Here is a 14,111-nt window from a genome sequence, read left to right on the forward strand (position 1 = left end):
TATAAAAACAAATATTTTCCTTTCACAGATCATTTTCCAGTAAAGCGATAGAGGATATTGAAAGATTTCAGCAGCAAAAAGTTATCGATCTGAAAGAAACTTTGGCAGCTTATTGTGTTCTACAGTTTAAACTTGCCAAAAAGGTAAACATTCAAAATTTTTGAAATATTATAAAATGGGGCTCAGTGGTTTGCTTTTTTTTATATTTCACGATAAAGATTTCCACAAAAAAGGTGAATTTTTAACCCGAAAACATGAACTTTTAATAAAAGAAGTTATTTTTCAACCGAAAAAGACGAATTTTCAATCAAATATGTTCATTTTTCTACCAAAAAGTTGAATTTTTATTTTTAAAAAATTAATTTTCAATATAAAAAAACGAATCTGCTACAAAAAAGTGGAATTTTCTACCAAATAGTTGAATTTTCACACCAAGAGGGCGAATTTTCTAGAAAAATGTTTAAATTGCCACTCGAAAATATTGATTTTCAACAAAAAAGGTCATTTTCAAGGACAAAGTTGAATTATTAACCAAGTAGTTAAATTTTATGTTAAAAATTTTTTTTACCAAATAGTTTAATTTTTGAACAGAGACTAATTTTTTGATTAAAATTGGGAATTTTAAACTAAAGTTGAATTTTAATTTTCGTCTTAAAAGTTGAATTATCAACTAAAAAATATAAACCTTCAACCAAAAATTGATAATTTATATTTTAAATAGATAAAATTATATTTAAAAAAATTCATTTTTAAGTAAAATGATGAATCTTCAAGTAAAAAACGAATTTTTAACAAAGTTGAATTATCTGCCAACAAAGATAAATTTTGGAGCCAAACTGATACATTTTTAACTATATCTTTTAATTAAAATTTTTTATAAAGCAATTGTGGAACAAAAATATTATAGTTAAATTTTCAGTATAAAAAATAATTATTTTCAGTGAAAAAAAAACGAATTTTCTAGAAAAAATTTGAATTTGCGAAAAAAGTTAATTTTGAATTCAAACTTGATTTTCTGCCAAAAAGAAGAATTATTAACAAAGCACATAAATTTTCAACCTTATAGTTAAATTTGTACCAAAACCATAAATTTTGTACGAAAAATTAGGCATTTTTCAGGCAATATGTAGATAAATTTTCAACAGAAAATTTGAATTTTCAAATAAATAATATAGGTTTTCAACCAAAAGTGGATTATTTTGATTTTAAATTGAAAAAATTATATTTCAAGCAAAAAAATAATTTTAAACTAAAATTATGAATTCAAGTAAAAAAAAAATGTTTGTAAAAAAGTAGTTCAACTTTTGCCCAAATAGTTAAATTATATATCAAATTTTGGAAATTTCTACGAACTTGTTAAAGTTTTTCGAAACTTGTTTAATTTTCTAGCAAAAATATGAATTTTTTACAAACTGATCGAATTTTTAATCTGATAATAAAATTTTTACACAGAAAAAATGAATTTTTAAACGAAAAAGAGAAATATTTAACAATATTGTTGAATTTTGAAACAAACATAAATTTTGTAGTTAAGAAAGAAAAAAATTTTATGAAATCGTTAAATTTTTAAAAGAAAGAGACTAATTTTTAACAAAATTGTTAAATTTTCAACAAAACAATAAAATTTTGAACCAAATAATAACGATAGCAAGAAAAAAAATTTCCGTCAAAGTATAATATTTCAAAAAATATTAAATTTTTAATTAAAAAAAAGTTGTAATAAATATTTTAATTTTCAATCAAATAGTTGAATTTTTCACCAAATTTTTAAACCCTCAAACCATAAAAAAAAAATTTCTATAAAACCGTTGAATTTTCAACCCAAAAATATATATTTTCTACAAAAAAGTAGATTTTCAATCATATAGTTTTATTGTTACAAAAAATTTTATTTCTTTCTCGACTAATAAATCAACATTTGTTCAGAATTAGTTTTTTTCATTATAAAATTCAATATTTTAGTTGAAATTCATATTTTTGGTAAAAAATTGAACTATTTTATTGAAAATTCGTATTTATTAGTTTAAAATGCATTTTTTAAACTGATAGTTTATCTATTTTATTTTATCCTTAAAATTTATATTTATTAGTTGAAAATCTTTTTTTTGAAAATTTTTGTTTGTTAAAGATTAATTTTTTTAAAGACAAAAATTCAATCATCTGGGTGAAATTTGAACTACTTATTGAAAACTAAATTTTTTTCGTGGAAGATTCATAATTTGGGTTAAAAATGGTTTTGCATTTTCTTAAAAATTCCTCTTTTTGGATTACAAATTTATCTTTTTTTAGGAATATAATATATTGTTGAAAAATGCAATTGTTTGTTTTTATCTTGAACTAGTTTTGATAAAATAAATTTTTTGGGTTGAAAGTTTATCATTTTAGTTAAAAATTTATTTCTTTGATTGAAAATGGAACTATTTTGTGGAAAATTCTTATTTTTTAATTGAAATTGATTTTTTAAATGATAATTTACCCATTTCTTTTTTGTTAAATTTTTTTGTTGTTGAAAATTTAACTATTATGTTAAAGATTTATCTTTTTTTTGTTAAGAAATTACTCTTTTTGGTAGCAATTGTAATTTATTGGTAAAAAAGGCAACTTTTTGTTTTTATCTTAAACTACGTTTGATCAAAATCTAATTTTTGTTGTTGAAGGTTCATAATTTCAGTAGAAAAATCATCTCGTTTTTTGAAAATGGAACTATTTCTAGAAATTTCGTATTTTTTAATAGAAATTGAATTTCTTTTACTAATAATTTACTTATTTCTTTTTTGCTTTAAAGTTGATTTTTTAAAGTTGAAAATTCAACTATTTGGTTAAAAGTGGTTGTATTTTGTTAAAAATTGTTGAATTTTTTTCAGAATTTGTCTTTTTGGGCAAAAAAAAATAATTTTTTGGTAGAAATGTAATTTATTTTTGAAAAAGGTAACTGTTTTTATTTTGAAATAGTTTTGATAAAAATTATTTTGTTGTTTAAGATTTTTGTGTTTTTTAAATTGATATATTTATAGTTGAAAATTCATCTATTTGGTTAAAAATTATTTTATTTCGGTAAAAATTCGTCTTTTCCAGTAAAAAATTAATCTTTTCGGTAGAAATGTATTTTGTTGTCGAAAAATGCAATTGTTTATTTTTATCATGAACTAGTTTGTTCTTCATCATTTTAGTTTAAAATTAATCTGTTTGGTTGAAAATGAACCTATTTTGTTGAAAATTGTTATTTTTTAGTAAAAATTTTTTTTTTTTTACTTATAATTTACCCATTTATTATTTGTTCAAAATAGCTCTCTTTTTTCCGTTGAACATTTGACTAATTGGTTAAAATTCAAATATTTCTTTAAAAATTCATCTTTTTTGGGTGAAAAATTAATCTTTTTGGTAGAAATGTAATTTATTAGTAAAAAAAAGAAACTGTTTTTATCTTGACCTAGTTTTGATAAAAATGAATTTGTTGGCCTTATCATTTTAGTTAAAAAATCATTTCTTTGGTTAAAAATGGAACTACTTTGTTGATAATGCTTATTTTTTAGTTGAAATTGATTTTTGAAAATAATAATTTACCCATTTCTATTTTGGTTCAAATTTATTTTTAGTAGAAATTGAATTTATTTTACTAATGATTTACTTGTATATTTTTTGCTTGAAGTTTATTTTTTTATAATTAATAATTCTACTATCTGGCTAAAAATAGTTGGATTAAAAAAACATGGTTGCATTTTGTTAAAAATGCGTATTTTTGGGTAAAAAATTATTCTGTTTCGTAGAAATGTAATATGTTGTTAAAAAATGTAACCGTTTTTATCTTTCACTATTTTTGATACAAATTATTCTTTTTTCTGTCGGAGATTCATCATTTTAGTCGAAAATTCATCTCTTCTGTTGAAAATGGAACTATTTTGTTAAAAATTCTTATTCTTTTGGTTGAAATTGCTTTTTAACTGATAATGTACCCTTTTTTTTATTTTGAAATGTTTCATTTTTTTGTAGTTAAAAATTCAACTATTTGGGTAAAAAATCGTTATTTTTTAGGTAAACAATTAATCTTTTTGGTGGAAATGTAATGTATTAATAAAAATGCAAGTATTGAACTGTTTGGTTATAAATTCTTATTTTTTAGTAAAAATTTTTTTTTTTCAACTTATAATTTACCCATTTATTTTTTTGTTCAAAATAGTTTTTTTTTTAGGCGAAAATTCAACTATCTGGTTAAAAATTCGCCTTTTAAAGTAAAAAAAATTAATCCTTTTGGTGAAAATGTAATTTATCGGTAAAAATGCAACTGTTTTTTTTTTGTAATCTTGAACTAGTTTTGATAAAAAAAAAAAATTTCGGTTGAAGATTCATCATTCTATTAGCAAATTCATCTCTTTGGTTGAAAATATAACTATTTTGTTGAAAATTCTTATTTTCTAGTGGAAGTTAATTTTTTTAAACTGATAATTTACCCACCTATTTCTTGGTTTAAAATATATTTTTTTTTTAGTTATAGATTCGACTTTTTGGTTAAAAATTCTTATTTTTTAGTAGAAATTAATTTTTTTTAACTTATAATTTACCCATTTATTTTTTTGTTCAAAATAGTTTTTTATAGGTGAAAATTCAACTATGTGGTTAAAAATTCGCCTTTTAAGGCAATCAAATTATTTCTTTTGTTGAAATTGTGATTTATTGGTAAAAAATGCAACCGTTTTTTTTTTTTTGTTATCTTGAATTAGTTTTGACAAAAAAAAATTTTCGGTTGAAGATTCATCATTCTATTGGCAAATTCATCTCTTTGGTTGAAAAAATAAATATTTTGTGGAAAATTCTTATTTTTTAGTTGAAGTTAATTTTTTTAAACTGATAATTTACCCATTTATTTTTTGGTTAAAAAATTTTTTTTTAGTTATAATTTCGACTATTTGGTTAAAAATTCTTATTTTTGAGTAGAAATGAATTTTTTTTAATTGATAATTTACCCATTTATTTTTTTGTTTAAAATCTTTTTTTTTTATTTGAAAATTCAACTGTTTGGTTAAAAATTCGCCTTTTAAGGTAAAAAAATTAATTCTTTTGGTGAAATTGTAATTTATTGGTAAAAAATGCAACTGTTTTTTTTTTGTTATCTTGAACTAGTTTTAATAAAAACAAATTTCGGTTGAAGATTCATCATTCTATTGGCAAATTCACTTCTTTGGTTGAAAACATAACTATTTTGTTGAAAATTCTTAATTTTTAGTGGAAATGAATTTTTTTTTAATGATAATTTACCCACCTATTTTTTGGTTTAAAATATTTTTTTAGTGATAGATTCGACTATTTGGTTAAAAATTCTTATTTTTTAGTAAAAATTAATTTTTTTAAATCATAATTTCTCCATTTATTTTTTTGTTCAAAATAGTTTTTTTAGGTGAAAATTCAACTATTTGGTTAAAAATTCGCCTTTTAAGGCAAAAAAATTATTTCTTTTGGTGAAATTGTAATTTATTGGTAAAAAATGCAACTGTTTTTTTTTCTTGTTATCTTGAACTAGTATGATAAAAAAAATTTCGGTTGAAGATTCATCATTCTATTGGCAAATTCATCTCTTTGGTTGAAAACATAACTATTTTGTTGAAAATTCTTATTTTTTTGTGGAAATGAATTTTTTTTAATGATAATTTACCCACCTATTTTTTGGTTTAAAATAATTTTTTTTTAGTTATAGATTCGACTATTTGGTTAAAAATTCTTATTTTTTAGTAGAAATTAATGTTTTTAACTTATAATTTATCCATTTATTTTTTTGTTCAAAATAGTTTTTTTTAGGTGAAAATTCAACTATTTGGTTAAAAATTCGCCTTTTAAGGCAAAAAAAATTATTTCTTTTGGTGAAATTGTAATTTATTGGTAAAAAATGCAACTGTTTTTTTTTTCTTTTTTGTTATCTTGAACTAGTTTTAATAAAAACAAATTTCGGTTGAAGATTCATCATTCTATTGGCCAATTCATCTCTTTGGTTGAAAACATAACTATTTTGTTGAAAATTCTTATTTTTTAGTGGAAATGAATTTTTTTTAATGATAATTTACCCACCTATTTTTTGGTTTAAAATAATTTTTTTTTAGTTATAAATTCGATTATTTGGTTAAAAATTCTTATTTTTTAGCGGAAATTATTTTTTTTTTATTGATAATTCATCCATTTATTTTTATGTTTAAAATAGTTTTTTTAGTTGCAAATTCAACTGTTTGGTTAAAAATTCGTTTCTTTTTAGATAAAAAATGAATCATTTTGTAGAAAATGTAATTTGTTGGTAAAAAATGAAAGTTTTTATCTTGAATTAGTTTTGATAAAAATTGATTTTTTGGATTGAAGGTTCATCATTTTAGTTAAAAACTCATCTCGTTAATTGAAAATTGAACTATTGTGTTGAAATTTCGTATTTTTTAGTAGAAATTGAATTTCTTTGACTAATAATTCACTTTTTTTTTTACTTAAATTTGATGTGCTTTTAGTTAAAAATTTAACTATGAGGCTAAGAATGGTTGGATTAAAAAAAAATGGTTCATTTTGTTAAAAATGCGTATTTTTGGGTAAAAAATTATTCTGTTTCGTAAAAATGTAATATAATTTTGTTGAAAATGAAACTATTTTGTTGGAAATGCTTATTCTTTTGGTTGAAATTGCTTTTTAACTGATAATTTACCCATTTTTTTTTATTTTTAAATGTTTCATTTTTTTTTAGTTAAAAATTCAACTATTTGGGTAAAAATTCGTTTTTTTTTTAGGCAAACAATTAATCCTTTTGGCAGAAATCTAATTTATTGGTAAAAAATGCAACTGTTTATTTTTATTTTGAACAAGTTTTGATAAAAAATCATTATCTCGTTGGCTGAAAATTCAACTATTTTGTTGAAATTTTGTATTTTTCAGTTGAAGTTAAATTTTCCAACTGATAATTTACCCATTTATTTTCTGTTTAATATTATTTACTTGAAAATTGAACTATTTTTTTAAAAACTCGCGTTTTTTAGGAAAAAAATTACTCGTTTTGGTAATAATGTAATTTATTAATAAAAATGCAACCGTTTTTTTTATCTTGAACTCGCTTCCATAAAAAATAATCGTATCGATGGTTGAAAATTGAACTTTTTGATTGAAATTTTGTATTTTTTATTTGAAATTGAATTTTTTAACTGATAATTTACCTGTTTATTTTTTGGTTAACAATTTTTTTTAGTTGAAAATTCAACTATGTTTTTAAAAATGGCTGTATATTGTTAAATTTTGTTTTCATTTCGTCTTTTGGGGGAAAATAATTAATCTTTTTTGTAGAAATGTAATTTGTTGTTGTAAAATTTAACTGTTTTCATCTTAAACTAATTTTGTTTAAAAAAAAATTGTGCTTGAAGATTTATAATTTTAGTCTCAAATTCCTCTCTTTGGTTGAAAATGTAACTATTTTGTTGTAAATTCTTATTTTTTAGTGGAAATTAATTTTTTTAACTGATAATTTATCCATTTATTTTTTGGTTTAAAATAATTCTTTTTTTAGCTGAAAATTCAACTATCTGGTAAAAATTCATTTTTTTAGGTAAAAAAGTAATCTTTTTGGTGGAAATGCAATTTATTGGTAAAAAATAAAAACGTGATTTTTTTTATCTTGAACTAGTTTTGATGAAAATCGATTTCTTTGGTTAAAGGTTCATCATTTTGGTAGAAAAATCATTTCGTTGGTTGAAAATTGAAGTATTTTGTTAAAATGTTATGTTTTTTACTAGAAATTGATTTTTTGAACTGCTAATTTACATATTTCTTTTTTGGGTTAAAATTTTCTTTAGTTGAAAATTTAACTATTTGGTTAAAAATGGTTGTATTTTGTTGAAAATAATTCATGTTTTTGTTATAAAAGTAATTTACTGAGGAAAAATGTAACTGTTTTTATCTTGCTTTAGTTTTGATAAAAATTATTTTTTTTTCTGTCGAAGATTTATCATTTTAGTTGAAAATTCATCTCTTTTGTTGAAAATGGAACTATTTTGTTAAAAATTCTTATTCTTTTCGTTAAAATTGCGTTTTAACTGATAATTTACCCATTTTTTTTTTATTTTGAAATGTTTCATTTTTTTTGTAGTTAAAAATTCAACTGTTTGGGTAAAAATTCGTTTTTTTTAGGTAAACAATTAATCTGTTTGGCGGAAATGTAATTTATTTCTAAAAAATGCAACAATTTGTTTTTAGCTTGAACTAGTTTTTATAAAAGTCGATTTTTTGGGTTGAAGTTTTTTTTTTTATTAAAAACTGATTTTTTTACTGATAATTTACGTATTTCTTTTTTACTTTAAAGCTGATTATTTTTAGTTAAAAATTTAACTATTTTCTTACAAATTGTTGCATTTTTAAGTAATCTTTTTCGTAGAAATGTAATTTGTTGTTAATAAAATTCATAAAATTCTTTGGTTAAAAATGGAACTCTTTTGTTAAAATCTCTTATTTTTTGGTTGAAGTTGAATTGTTTAACTGATAATTTGCTCATATTTTTTTTAGTTAATAATTTTTAATTTTTCCTGGTAGAAATATAATTTTTTTTCAAATAAAATTTTTTGCTTTTATCTTAAACTAATTTTGATAAAAATAATGATTTTTTGTGTTGAAAATTCATAATTTTATTTAAAAATTCATCGTTTTGGTGGAAAATGGAACTATTATGTTGAAAATTCTTAGTTTTGGTAGAAATGTAATTTATTGGTAAAAAGTGTAACTTTTGTTTTTATCTTGAACTAGTTTTGATCAAAATCGATTTTTTTGTTGAAGGTTTATCATTTTAGTAGAAAAATCATCTCGTTAGTTGAAAATTTAATTATTTTGTCGAAATTTCGTATTTTTAAGTAAAAATTTAATTTAATTTACTAATTATTTACTTATTTCTTTTTTACTTTAAAGTTGATTTTTTTACGTTGAAAATTCATCTATTTGATTAAAATGGTTCGATTTGGTTAAAAATTGTTGCGTTTTGTTCAAAATCCGTCTTTTTGGGTAAAAGAATAATTTTTTTGATAGAAATGTAATTTATTGCTGAAAAATGTAACTTTTCTTTTATCTTGAGGTAGTTTTGATCAAAATTATTTTTTTTTTGGTTGGAGATTCATCATTTTAGTTGAAAAAAGTTCTGTTTGGTTGAAAATTGAACTACTATTTTGGTGGGAATTCTTATTTTTCACATAAAATTGAACTTTTTTACTAATAATTTACATGTTTTTGTATTTTTTTAAATTGATCTATTTGTAGTTGAAAATTGTGGCATTTTGGTAAAAATTCGTCTTTTCGAGTACAAAATTAATCTTTTTTGTAGAAATGTATGTATTTGTTGTTGAAAAATACAATTGTTTGTTTTTATCTTGAATTAGTTTTGATAAAAATGACTTTTGTTTGTTTTTAAAGATTCACAATTTTAGTTTAAAATTAATCTCTTTTGTTGAAAATGGAACTATTTTGTTACAAGTTCTTATTTTTTAGTTGAAATTGTTTTTTACTGATAATTTACCCATTTAATTTTTTTAGTTCGAAACGGTTATTTTTTTTAGTTGTAAATTCAACTATTTGGATAAAAATTCGTCTTTTTTAGGTAAAAAATTAATTTTTATAGTGGAAATGTAATTTATTAAATTAAACTTCAACCAGGAAGAGTTGCATTTTGAAACATAATCTTAAATTTTTAATTTGAAAAGATGAACATTTCACAAGCCAGATGAATTTTGAAGCAAGGAAGACGAATTTTCAACTAAAAAATATGACTTTTCTAATAAATGAGGATTTTTACACTAAAAGGATTGATTTTCTATCCAAAAATACAAGTTTTCAATAAATCAGTTAAAATTTTGATAAAAAAAGATTACTTTTTAAGAAAATAGTTGAATTTAGATTAATTATGAAATAAAAATAATTAGCTTTCTATCAAAAAGGATCAATATTCGACAAAAAAATATTACTTTTTAACAAAATAGTTTAATTGAAATTAATTCTGAAAAAGAAATATAATACTTTTTTTGTGTTTTTTTTTGTTGTTTTGCTTTTGATAAAAAGAACTAACTTTCAATCGAAATACATTTTTTTCACCAAGAGGTTAATTTTAAATAAAAAAAGGTGACTTTTTAAGAACTTTTTTTTTTTTAAATTTCATTTTTTTTTTCGTTGAAGATTCATAATTTTAGTTGAAACTACAAATTCAAATATTTTGTTAAAAAAGTCAACTGATTAATTGCAAATTAACTTTTTTGTTGTTATTTCATGTTCTTGTTTGTAAAAATTAAATTGCCAGATAGAGAATTAATTTTTTTGGCTTGAAAATTCAACAAATTGGTAAAAAATTAAACTGTTTTGTAGAAAATTCTTTTTTGTTTTTATTGAAAATTCATTCTTAATGAAAATTTATCTATTCAATTTTGCTTAAACATTCAACTTTTTTGGTTGAAAAATTATGTTTTATTGTTGAAAATTCGTCTTTTTTTGGTAGAAAATCCACTTTTTTTTTGTCAAAATGTAGTAATGTTGGAAATATATGCCGTTTGGTAAAATCTGACTGTTTTTTTTTTCTTATTTTTTATTAAAGTTTATGCTTAACATTTTTCATTCTTGACTGAAAATTTTTTTTTTGTACAAAATTCACTTTTTGGTAGAAATTTCATCTCTTTTTGGTTCAATATGCAACTTCTTAGTTGAAGATTTATCTATTTTGGTTGTGGATTAAACTATTTTGTTGAAAATTAAAAAATTTGGTATAAAATTGAACTTTTTTGTAGAAAATTTGCTTTTATCGTTTTTGTTTTAATTAATTTTTCATATCATTTTTTGCGATTTCAGAGTAGTTTTTATTTGATTTTACACAAGTTTTTTTTTTAATTTCATGCTCGCAGGATGATAGAAAATTTAAAATTGTTGTGCGAAGGATCTACATCTTTTAAATAATTTGTTAATACTTATAAACAAAGATGAAAAAAAGCCTTTTTGTTGAGAAAGTTTGTTATTGAAAAAACTTTGCATTATATCCTTATGAAAATGGATACTTAAGGTTTTTTGGGATCGCTGAATACGAATCTGGACTCAGATTTTTAAAATTCAAAATGGCTGTATACAAGGGTTTTTTTTTCAGTGATCACGAATATGAACTCAGTTTTTGGAAATTTAAAATGGTGGATCAAAGATGGCGCTCGAAACTTCGAATATTTATGCATTTTTTTCTGAAAATTAGTATACAGAGGTTTTCGGGGTCGCTGATCACGAATCTGAAATTAGAGTTTGAAAATCCCAAATGACGGATACAATATGGCGGTGAAAATAATAAAGTTTTTGGATTTTTTTAAAAATTAGTGTACAAGAATTTACGGAGTCACTGATCACAAATCTGAATTTAGATTTGGAAAATTCAGAAAATTGGTACTAATCCATGTTTTAGTTGAGTAGGTGTATATTTTTTCAAGCCTTAATATTCTAAATATTTGTCATTTTGAATACAGATTCAAGATCAGCGACCCCCTGTCTGTGCCAACTTTCAAAAAACAATTTAGAAATATTTTGAATTTTGGCCCGCCATTTTGAATGTTCAAAATCCAAGTTCATATTCCTGATCATAGATACCAAAAACCCCTGAACACCAATTTTCAAAAAAAAAATCGAAATTTTGCCCGCCATATTGGATCCGCCATTTTGAACTTTCAAAATCTGAGTTTGGATTTGTGAATAGCGACCCCCAAAAAACCCTGTATACGAATTCTTTAAACAAATCCAAAAATATTCCAAATTTAAGTCGCCATATTGGATCCACCATTTTGAATTTTCTAAATCTGAGTTCAGATTCGTGATTCCAAAAACCCCCGTATACCAATTTTCAGAAAAAATATATGCCAAAAGTTTAGCCGCCATATTGGACTCGCCATTTTGAATTTTCAAAATCTGAGTTCAGATCATAATCAGCGACCCGAAAACCCTTATGTACCAATTTTCATGAAAACTCGTTTCTGATGTCTTAATGATTTCACAAAGGTTAAAATATTTAGCAAAGATTTTAAAAGAAATCATAATAGACGTCAATCATTTTTCGAAGATGTAAAAGATTTCAATGATTTTCGAAAGATTTCACAAATATTTGAATAATTTCAAAAATAGTATGACATTTTTGAATATTTTGAAAAGATTCTTTAAATATTCGACTAAATTGCAATGATTTCCTGAAGTTTTCAGAAAGATTTCACAAAGATTACAAATATTTCGCAAAGATTTTTAAAGAATTCACAAAGACTTCTATCATTTCTCAAAGATATCACAAAGAATTCAATCATTTCAAAAATATTACCACATTTTCGAATATTTTGAAAAGGTTTCCAAAGATTTTTAAATATTTGATAAAATGTCAAGGATTTCCCAAAGATTTCACATTGATTTTACAAATATTTCAAATATTTTGAATTAATTAAGAAGATTTCAAAAATATTTATATTATTTCACAAAGGTTTCAGATAGATTTCAAACATTGAACAAAAATCTCAATAATTTTTAAATGATTTCACAAATATTTCAAAAAGATTAAAAATATTTCGCAAAGATTTTTAAAGAATTCAAAAAGTCTTCTATCATTTTTCAAAGATTTCATAAAGATTTAAATAATTTCGAAAATAATACCTCATTTTCAAATATTTGCCAAAATCGCAATGATTTCCCAAAGATTTCATAAAGATTTCAAAAAGATTTCAACTATTTTGGGTAGGTTAAAAATATTTCACAAATACTTCTATTATTTTAACAAGGATATAGTAATATTTGTGAAATTGTTTAAATCTTTCTGAAATCTTTCGGAAATCACTTAAATCTTTGTGAAATCTTTGCGAAATATTTGAAATTTTTGTGAAACAATAGAAGTTTTGTTAAATCTTTTGAATCTATCTAAAATTCCCCTAATACCAATTTTCATGAAAACTCGTTTCCCTGAAAAATGTATGCCGGAAAGGGTTAAAAAAAGGAGACTATTCATCTTTTTTGTTTGCAAAATCAACAATTTCGTAACGGATTTAACTATGTTGTAAACAATTAAATGGTTTTGTAAAAAAAAATAACAACAAATTAGACCAGTTTTGTCTCATTTAACATTTGTTTATCACATATTTGTCACCTATTTTAGAAAAAAATGTCACCTATTTCGACGACAGTAGGTACTGTGATGACTGCTATTTGTTTTCATCTAGAACTAATTTTAATACAAATTAATTAACAACAGATACCATAAAATTCCAGAATTTTGTATTAATTTTTTTTTCAGTGTATTCTATTTTTTTTCTATTGAAATAGGAAATTTGTAATTTTCAGGGTCTTCATGCTTGGCAACATATCAAAGAGTGTTTGGAAGGAATGCCCTAAGCGACTGAATCATATTAAAATTTTAAGTACAATACCCCACTAAAAAAATAAAAATCACGTCCATTTAGTGTCATACATTCCTGCACTTGATGATCAGTGTCGAATTAAGATTGGAGATTGTTTTTATTATTGAATGTCAGAATAGAGAATATTGTAAAATAATTAATTAATTAAATTCAAATTAAAAATTAAATAATAAATTGAAAATAATTATTTTTAATTATACCACAGCATTGTTCAGTATTTATATTCTATTTAATTCTTTACGACTTGTATTATATGTGACATTGTTAATTACTTGTAATCCAAGAGGCTGAAACGAAGTACTCACTTTTCGAGAAATTTAATATTAAGAACGTGGCAATAATTAGATGAATCTATTTCACTCCAAAAATATATTAAAAACCAGTTATTTCTATTTTCGCCGAATTTCGCGCCGCTTTTATGATACGAGGTATTGGGTAATTATTATAATAAGAGTATTTTTTTTTCCTCATCACAAAAATATTGACTCACTACACGACACAAGTTTTGTTTGTAAACGTTCATTTATTTATAAATGATATCGATATGTTCTTATTTGTAATAAGAGATTCATTCTGTTTTTATAGCGCATAATAACAATACCAGTTATTTATGAAAAAAAGTTAATATACACATCACAAAAATTATGTTGCTAAAAAACGGACAGGAAATAAAACATTTTTTTGAATGAAATTGTCTCTTATTCTAAAATGTCC

General features: G+C 22.1%; 1 protein-coding gene across 1 annotated transcript in view; it reads left to right on the forward strand.

Annotated features, from left to right (window-relative positions):
- The window catches only part of LOC117173773 (sorting nexin-4-like), a 47,661-nt gene extending 34,242 nt beyond the window's left edge, over positions 1 to 13,419 (forward strand). The window contains exons 8-9 of the mRNA XM_033362415.1: positions 29 to 143; positions 13,321 to 13,419. Of these exons, the coding sequence (XP_033218306.1) occupies positions 29 to 143; positions 13,321 to 13,371 (166 nt within the window). The 3' untranslated portion in view covers positions 13,372 to 13,419. The remainder of the gene's footprint in view (positions 1 to 28; positions 144 to 13,320) is intronic.
- The last annotated feature ends 692 nt before the right edge of the window (positions 13,420 to 14,111 follow it).

This window comes from Belonocnema kinseyi, chromosome 5, assembly GCF_010883055.1.
Source record: "Belonocnema kinseyi isolate 2016_QV_RU_SX_M_011 chromosome 5, B_treatae_v1, whole genome shotgun sequence".
NCBI lineage: Eukaryota > Metazoa > Arthropoda > Insecta > Hymenoptera > Cynipidae > Belonocnema > Belonocnema kinseyi.